The 9,380-nt window shown below is 34.0% G+C and overlaps 1 protein-coding gene across 1 annotated transcript; it reads right to left on the reverse strand.

Annotated features, from left to right (window-relative positions):
* Positions 1 to 256: 256 nt before the first annotated feature.
* Positions 257 to 3,004, reverse strand: LOC136986156 (ATP-dependent RNA helicase DDX19A-like). Its single transcript, XM_067283640.1, has 9 exons — positions 2,892 to 3,004; positions 2,469 to 2,561; positions 2,277 to 2,379; positions 2,050 to 2,164; positions 1,697 to 1,874; positions 1,302 to 1,539; positions 898 to 1,060; positions 621 to 812; positions 257 to 401 (listed from the first exon to the last, which is right to left on the reverse strand). Exons 1-9 carry the CDS (start codon positions 3,002 to 3,004, stop codon positions 337 to 339), a joined length of 1,260 nt encoding a protein of 419 aa, XP_067139741.1. The 3' UTR covers positions 257 to 336.
* Between the last annotated feature and the right edge of the window lie 6,376 nt (positions 3,005 to 9,380).

Raw genomic sequence — 9,380 nt, forward strand, 5'->3', positions numbered from 1 at the left:
GAAAGTGTATTAGAACAATAACGTTGATTATTTTAGATTATCTGTTTACTGGTAATCACATACAAATTAAAACTCTGCACGCTTTCGTCACATCAAACATGGAAATATGATTTCAGAAGAATCCGTAAAATGTGCTTATGTGTATAAAATGCCAACTCGAGGTTGCTCGAAATTTACAAAAATGCACTTAATATAAAAAGCTTCGGGATCATCCTTCGTGTCTATTTTACACGGCTCTATTCCATACGTGGAAATTTCTATTGTTTTTAAACGATATTCCTTTTACAAAGTTGACAAAATATGCAAAATTTTACGGCTCAAGTCGTACCCGAGGACTCAATCCTGTTCGAGTTTTTCGATTTGGTCCACGTCTTCGGCATCCAATAGGGTGATCTTGCGCTCTGAAACAGAAAATTCGCAACGTTTAAAATTTTCGTTCGTGTTCAAACTTAAAAATCGTCTAACTACTAAACAAAAATACAAAAATTTACTATAGTATTTGTTTAAATTAATTTAACAAAAGTCGAGAAATAAAAAATATTTTTGAGTGTGCAGAATAACAATTAAAACATTTGTTTTTCTGCACACATTTACGTGTTAAAGAAAACACGAAAACTTACTGAAGTAATCTTCAATTTTTTCTAACATGTCCATTGTTCTTTTTCCATCTATCATGTTTATGGCAATTCCAGGTTTTCCGAACCTGCCCGTACGCCCAATTCGATGAAGGTAGGTCTGGCAATCCACGTGACCATGCTGATCGACGGGCAAATCAAAGTTTACCACTAAAGTAACTTGTTCGATATCGATACCTATGGAAAAAAATTGCATCTTATTAATATTATGTCCAAGTGAATGCAATTTCCATTAATTTAACAATAATAAGAACTCGCATACCTCTCGCACAAACGTTGGTCGTAATGAGGACCTTCACTTTTGCATCTCTAAACATCTCGATGACAGCAATTCGTTGCTCGATGGACAAATCGCCGGATAAAAGGCCAACTGCGTGTCCCTCTTTTCTCATCTTTTCGGACAGCCAAGCAGCGGCTCGTCTCGTCTGCAATATTAATTTAAAATATTTCAACTTTTTATTATAGGAAATGAAATATCTAATGAGTATTTTCTCATTTCTCTGCTCGTTACGCAAACTTTTGCCTTAAATATAAACGATATTCAACGGCGTATTAACAATTCCTTACAAAAACATTTTAAATACAAGTTTAATTTTCGTCTAATTTTCCATAATTAATTAATTCGCGATTACTAGTTTACAATATACACGAATAAACAAAACTTACCTGGCAAAATATAATTGCCTGGCCAATGGATAAAACTCCGTAAATATTCGCTAACGCATTAAATTTCTCCTCGATATTTCGGCAAAGCACGTAATACTGTTTGATGTTGTTCAGGCTCTCGTCTTCTTTCTTCAGCCGTAAAACAACTGCATTAGGCACAATCAATTCGGCAAAAGCCACGATTTCTTCGGTGTAAGTGGCAGAAAACATCATCACCTGGCACTCGGGTGAAAGTTGACTGTTAAAAACACAAGCCATTAATTCTTTCATCGACCACTCGCAGGCCGTATTTAAAAAGCTAAAAATAACTTAATGTCTCGCTAATGTCCTAGGTAAGAGGCGAAGACTCTCTTTTTAATTTTACAGGGGATTTCATTAAAAAAAGGCTAACTTACTTGTGAATTCGGATCGATTGATCGTGATAGCCGTGGGTGGCGATCATGATATCGGCTTCATCCAGTACAAACACCTTAATTTTCTTCGGGTCGAACAATTTGAATCTCCTGCTCCAATCTAACATTTTGCCGGGGGTTCCAATAATAACTTGCTCCGATATCTTTTCACCTCTGCCCACTAAAGGCAAAAAATAAGCGATTATTTCACGATTACTTTCGTAAATGTAAAGGTTCCAGTGGCCCTCCTCGTTGCCCAATACTCATCAGTGAAGCAGGAATATTGGTGAGTAAGAGGCTGTCGGATGGATCGTTACTCGGACAGAAAGACGATAATATTTTAAAACAAGACTTACGTGTTTGTCCTTTTACTCCAAGACGAATTCCAATTTTCGGACAGAACTTTGTCATTTGCTTTGCAACACATCCGGTCTGTTCTGCTAACTCGTAGGTTGGCGACAGAATTAATAACTGAATTCGAAATAAAATGAATTCAATTTACAAATTCTAAAAGTTTCTATTTGCTTTCCAAATTTAATTCTTTGACAAGTTTCTTATATTAAATAAAATTAACATAAATTACCTGTGGAAATCTCTTATGTGGATCCACTCTGTTCAAACCGGCCAGCAAAAAAGCGGCAGTTTTTCCAGTACCACTCTGAGACTGAGCAATCAGATTTTGAGGTCTGTTTTATGACAAAAATTATCGAAATTACGTACTTTATAATTACAAACTGCACATTTATAAATAAAGTAGAAAAGTAAATGTACTTACGGATCCGCCAGTAACGTCGGAACTGTTGTTTCTTGTATTTTAGATGGCGCATTGAATCCCATTTCGTAAACACCTCTCAGAAGTTCTGGACGCCTGCACATGCGAATAGAAATGTGTAATTTGTATTATCACGTTACTAAAATATAACAAAATAATTGTAAAAGTAACAATTGATGAGATATTATGTACAATTTACAGTCAAAATTTCTAATTGTTTACTGCATTCCGTTTACGCTTTAAAGTCATTTCCTTCGCGTATTTACAGAAATATCCAATAAAGAATTGAAAAACTCATCTAAAATTATACCGTTTTGAACATAAATTTATAGCCACGTCAATTAATACTATAAGGAATAACACTTTTCACTTAAATATATGCCCGATACATAATATTTATTTTAAAGTGTTGAAAATTACACTTACAAGTTTAATTCTTCGAAAGATTTGACGGAAAATAAAGGAGAATTTGGGTTCTTTCTCTCGACTTCCAAGTTTTGAGAGGTACGAACAAGTTTCGTATGTAAAAATTTTCTCATTAACGATGTTTCGGCAAGGGAAATTTCTAAAAACGTAAGAAAAATATTCAATTTCTTCAATAGAATAATATTCGTGTAATACGGTTAATCGCTTTAGCATTAATATGTGAAAAATTGCTAGAATTTAGAAAAAACAAAGAAATTTAATGGATTTAAATCACTTCGTTGCTAATTTTTAAGCGATAACAACAAAATTCATCGTACCAGCTTCGTCGGGTTCGCCATTAACAATAGAATTTTCAGGAAAAACGTTTGCTGCAATCTTCACCGCGGGTGCCAAGTCATTTGCAGATTCGATCTTTATACTTTCAATCTGTAAAATACAATTAAAAAGTATTTAAACTCTCATCTCTTCATTATTAAAATTAAGGAAGGATTTTGTTCGATTTGACTCTAAGTTGGACTTTTTTAAAGTACACATCATACAGGAAGCATCTATGTTTGGTTTAACCGCTTACCTTCTGCGATAGACTTTTCTCTCGATCTTCTGTCCGTAGACCGCAACCTGCCATCTTTCCATCCATATTTAGCTTCCAAATAACAGATTAAAAGATATTTTAAAGAACTTCTTCAATCACAGACAACTATCGAAGTGAACTCCGTAGATTCTCGCTCCCAACTGACCAACGTCACTCTCTCGAAAGACAGACAATGTCACCTGGCGTCAAAAAGTTATTGTAGGGGCTCGAACAAAGCCTTTCGGTGCCGTGTGCAAAAGTGTGTCTCGCATACGTTAATTAGTTAAACGAACTAAGACCCCCAACTAAGCAAAACACTTGGAGCGTGAAAATACGCACAAGTAGCATTGTCTTTAAGCCTAGCCATAAATAAATGGCCTTTTCTTTTCCATTAAATAATAATATGCTTAAAAGCACGAGGCCTTAATTGATCTATAACCTTCGTAGGGTGAGGCGGTATACGCGAATATCTTCAGCTTTGAATCAAGCTCTATACAGAGGAAAGTTAGAAATTAACTAATGAATATCGAATGAAATTTTGACGAAAACGAGTTTTATTCTCCAAATTTAACGTAATTAATGTGATTGAAATTATTATTACACTTAAAAGCCTTAAAATATCACAGAGATATTCTGTATACATTACATAGAATGTATTATGAATTCAAAAAAATATGTTATTAAAGTATCCGAGGAGTTTCTGTTCCTAGATATTGATCTGTATTTATGAGGTGAAAGTAAATTGCTCCTTTTACAGACACCCACGAATCAAGAATATTTTTATTTGTTTTAAAATGCATTCTATTGTTCTATTCGTAAGCCCCTTGCGGCTAAATCCACTTATCTCACTGGTCACAGGTGGGATACGGTTGCCTTCGACCCGCCATTAAAATGAGAAATTTCTGGAATGGCACGTAGTTTCCTGGAATGTATTTTCCGGAAATCTTTTTCGACTCGGGGTAGGGCACGAAGTTACAATTGGCGAAAATATAGAAAATAGTATATGTCTTTCTCACAATACAACAATTCTTTGGCAATCCGTTAATTCAGCCGGAGCGTATAATTCTAATATTATTAAACATATTTGTTTTTACAACAACAAAAGAGTCGTAAACAATACGTCAGGACTTATTACATTAGCAAGCAAACATCTAAAACACTTATTAAGCTTTGGTTATCGCAAAACGCTATAATTTAAATACTACAATTATTACGAACTTTAGCTCTTTCTTCAGTTTAAATATTGTTACACATGAAACCAATGAACTTTATAAAAATCCAGCAACGAGTTGCATTAACTACATTTAAAACTTTTACCATTTAACAATAAGCCATTAATCTCTTTATTATAGAGAACCAATCGAACGACCGAGTACGTGTGGTCAGTGCAGTTCGTGGGGTTACTACGGTATAATCGAATTTGAAACGGTAATAATCTATAAGCTGAAAAACTTGCGCATGGAGCGACTAAAATGGTGATACTGAGGTATATTCTGCACGTTCGTGCAAGTATTAAAGTTCAATACACTACTCGAAATGGGGAAGGTCAACATGTATGATCCTTTGAAAGAAGTAGTTAGGGTTTGGTGAAGTACGAGAAGTAAAATATCCATAAAGCTCTTTGACAACAACACCCCTTTTATATAACCCCCCGTGTGACGTAATATATCGTCGAGATGTTTACTGCGCAATTGTAAAGTTGTCGACACGGTTTTTTAAATATTTGATTGTTAATAGTTTTATCATTTTATCGTTTTGTAATATGTTTCTTCGGTTGTTCAGTTGCGGCAACGCGACACTTGGCGATCTGCCTAGGGGGATGCCTTCCGGGAAATCTTTTTAAGGGTAACTGGCCCCTATTCGGGCTTTACAGAGGTGGGAAAAACCCGGAAAACTCCGCGTGACCAGCTCGTCTTGGCGAATCCACGACCCAACTCCCGGTGTTTTCGGGGAACGGAACCGCTCGGCCACCGGTAGCCCGACTCTTGTAATAAATTCTTTAGGACAATTTTTTTTCCTTATATTTGACAGATGCTCACTTAACTGACCAGGTCTATAAACACCGTTGTCGAAGTGCATTTTAAAAGATACATAAAACATTAATTGTTTCCCGTGTGTGACAACCCTTTCATTGTAATAATATTCTACGTATGCGTAATAAAATATATTTGTTTTTAAAAATCTTTTAGTACTTTTCATTATTATAAAATGGGAGAAAGCTGTTTCGAAGTTTGACAAAAAATAAAATAAAATAAATGCTAATAATTAGTAAAACCTTTATTAAGCCGGAGCCCATTCGAGATACGACGAACAACACCACTATATCTGCCCACCCGTCGACCTTTAACCACTAAAATTTAACAGCATTAATTCACCTAATACACAGACCTCTCTGCCAAATTTCACAAATTTTGAACAGGACCTTTTATGCTTTAAAGTGAATGAACAAAATCGTCCTCTCCTACTCACACATACACGAATTTTTTGCATGTAGCGACGTTACGAGGTTCCATGACACGAAAAATATAAAAAAAAATTTGGCGGGTCATATTTTGACCATTCGGCATACTTTCACTCTTATATACAATAGATCCTGAAAAGTGAAAGTGCTGAAGTAAACTTAATTCTTTTAGATCACACTCGGTAGATTTTACTTTCCATTTTTTTGTCATAGAATCGAGTTTGTTTCTCATTTCCCGGTATTTTGCTTGTCCCGGGATACGATTAATTATTTTCAAGATATACAAAATATCACGAAATCAAGTGATATGATTATTTTTAATTTTTTAAAGTAATTTAAAACGTTCCGCAACCTCCAAAATCATATTAATAATGCCGTGTAAGATATACATTAAAAATTTCCTATGAATTACGTATACATTTTCACATATGGAAAAAAGTTTGCTAGAAACTGCATACAACAAAATGCTTTGAATTGAGTTGAAAATTTGAAAAAAAATTGAACTTAGATCAAACTTCTAACTTAAAAGGTACAGTAGAGCGTCGATAAGTGGAACGTCGGTAAGTGGAATGGCCGGAAAATGGAACGATTTTCAGTCGGACTGTGTCGTGCTGAATCGAATGTTTTTGATACTAGATTTACTTCTAAAGTATAATTTTCATGTTTTTTATATTCTTTAATATATTTATTTTGTCTGTACAAAATGCAGAAATAATTTTTAACGATACGATAGCCTCGATGATTATTATAAAAATTTTCGTTAGGCTTAAAATCGACGAAAATTCAACACGAAGCGACACGCAACGGAGAAAAATTTGAACATCGGACAGGTTAATGTATTTTTTCGTACAAAGTCGGAAACTGGAACAAATCATTAACTGGAAGGACCCCAGTTCCCAATTGGTTCCACTTATCGACGCTCTACTGTAATTTTCGTTTTTTAAATAAAACATAATACGAAATATTATTGTAAATTTTTATAAGATTTTAAAAAGCAAAGATGGTCAATTCTCCAATCACACGATGTAGTTCTAATGAAAAATCTTGCTACCAAGAATTCCCTTGCCGATTCAATCGATGTGGGTGGAATCGTTTTTAATGCATTTAAGAGAAGACGGATGTTGTGTTTTTTCAGATTGTGTTACTGCTCTCTAGTATTCTCGATCTGTCTACCTCGGCTGCTTGAATAGAAACATCGAGCTTATAGCCCGATAATTCGGCAGTCCGTTTGTCTTTAATAATCCGGTTTATGAGGAAAACTTCATACTCGCAGACTCCGTACTCGTTTGTATCCTGGCCCAATTTGCACAACTTGGCGTTACGCTGTTATAAAAGCTACCGGGCATGGTTAAAAATTAAGACAGCGTAAGCGCAATTATTACAGTTTCCGACAAATAAAGAATTTTCAGAGTCCTGCCACACACAAGCGGAAAAATGAAAAAAAAAACTAATAAGTAGGTTTAAAATTAATGAATACAAATGTATTCTGACAGTATATGATTTAATTGTACTTTCTATTTGCAAAATGTTTTCAACCTTAACACAAAATAAGAATAAAGTGAACTTTTAAGAAATTTGCGGGATTTCCGGGGTTAATATTTATATTTCACGATTTTAGACTTTAAATCGATTAGACAGTTTGTGTTCATTTTTAAACATTTTTGGAAGCTTTCGTGAAAAGAAAGAAAAAATAGTCAAAATATATATAGTTAAGCCTGTACATAAATTATTAATATGGGATGCCTTCGAGATTCCCGAGAACTCGGGACGAAAAGGGATTGATGGGAATTATACACGTTTAATTATGGACATGTTAGCGTTAAGATAGGATTGATTAAAGAGTTACAATAATGGAGATTTTGGATTTAGTGTTTATCCGTGTTAAGCCCGTATCTTTTTTTTCGTATTAGGCAAATCACTGTAGTTTTCGTTAAAAACGGAGATACGATATAGGTTATTCACATTATTTATTATATTGGTAATTAGAAAATGTTTTCGTTCGTGTAATGGCAAAAAATTGATTTAATTATTCAAAATTACATTTTCTCTGATCAGAAACTTTGAATCTTATAAACAAAATGTAACTTTTGTTTGTTGCGGTGTTGTACTATTTATAAACGAGTTTGTTTGGAAATTTGTAGTAGAATTTCGTGTTTTCCATAAAATTATCATTCATTTTGGGTTTATTTACATACTCTTTTATGGTCCTGTTACATCTAATTTTATAGAAAAGTTCCCGAAATTCAATTCGTTTCCGCAAATGACGAGAAAAATTCATTATAGCAATTGAATATGTGACGTCGCTGCTTAAAGACAGAAAACATCATAACGTATTTAGATTTACGTTTAGGTATTTTCCGGTATATTTTACTGTATATACCGTAAATATATACCAGGGGTGCCCAACCCGCGGCTCAATAAATGCGTAAACAAAACCGACAAATTTTTGAAATTTTATTTTTATTTATTCATTTTAACGGCATAAACTCAAAAAAGAAGTTTCGCAAAGCCGTAACCCTTTATAAATATTTTATATTTGAGTGGAAAGGAAATGTTTTCAAATACTTGGAAATGTGCGAATGAGGAAAGAATACTAAATAAAGCTAGAGTCGTAACTCAAAGGATTATAGACCCAATTCGGTGAAAGGAGAGAAAGGCCAAAAGATAAAAAGTAGTGAGAAAGGTTAAATAGATCTTCCGTTATGCAAATATTGACCCTTAATTTTCCAACCTTTTTCATTTCATCTTTTGTTTTTTCTCTCCTTTCCCCGCATTTGGGCCTATAATCTTTTGAGTTCCAACTCCAGCTTTATTTAGTATTCCTTCCAGCGTTGCAAAATTTGGCTATCTTTTTTTTTAGTTTGGCGTAAAAAAAATATTATTTGGCGCATTGGATACTTCCTGGGTTACATATTTATAAATATATTAGTTGAATAAAAATGCACTTTAAAATGGTGTTTCGTCGTTTTTTATTAATTAGAGACCCAAATAAAACAAATATTTGTTTTTTTCAAATAAATTTTTGTTTGTCTCCTTTAAACCCTTTCTGTCCTGCGTACAGTAAGACGGACATTTTAGCGAGCTCACTGCGGATTCGGCTATAATAAACGAACAATTGGGCTTTGGATGGTGAGGGACGGACGATTTCGAAAAACTGTAGGGGTTTATCGACCCAACGGAATTCGATTTCAGGTCCCCGAGAGCGGCTACCCTCACCACTCGGCTATCTAGCTGTCGTTCTTGCGATCTTGTGAATTGTAATTATACAAAATATTCAAATTCATCGGGTCAAAATAATTTAACTACTAAACACAAATACTACAAATAAAACTATCGATCCATATTTAATAAATTAAATTGTTGCATTTTGTATTTAAAATAAATAAATTATAACAAAATACAATACGCTGTTTTTGTGTACAACAAAGATGGTCTTTCTTATGACTGTTATGATAAT

Source organism: Centruroides vittatus, unplaced genomic scaffold (genome assembly GCF_030686945.1).
Source record: "Centruroides vittatus isolate TY-2023 unplaced genomic scaffold, ASM3068694v2 scaffold_1014, whole genome shotgun sequence".
NCBI lineage: Eukaryota > Metazoa > Arthropoda > Arachnida > Scorpiones > Buthidae > Centruroides > Centruroides vittatus.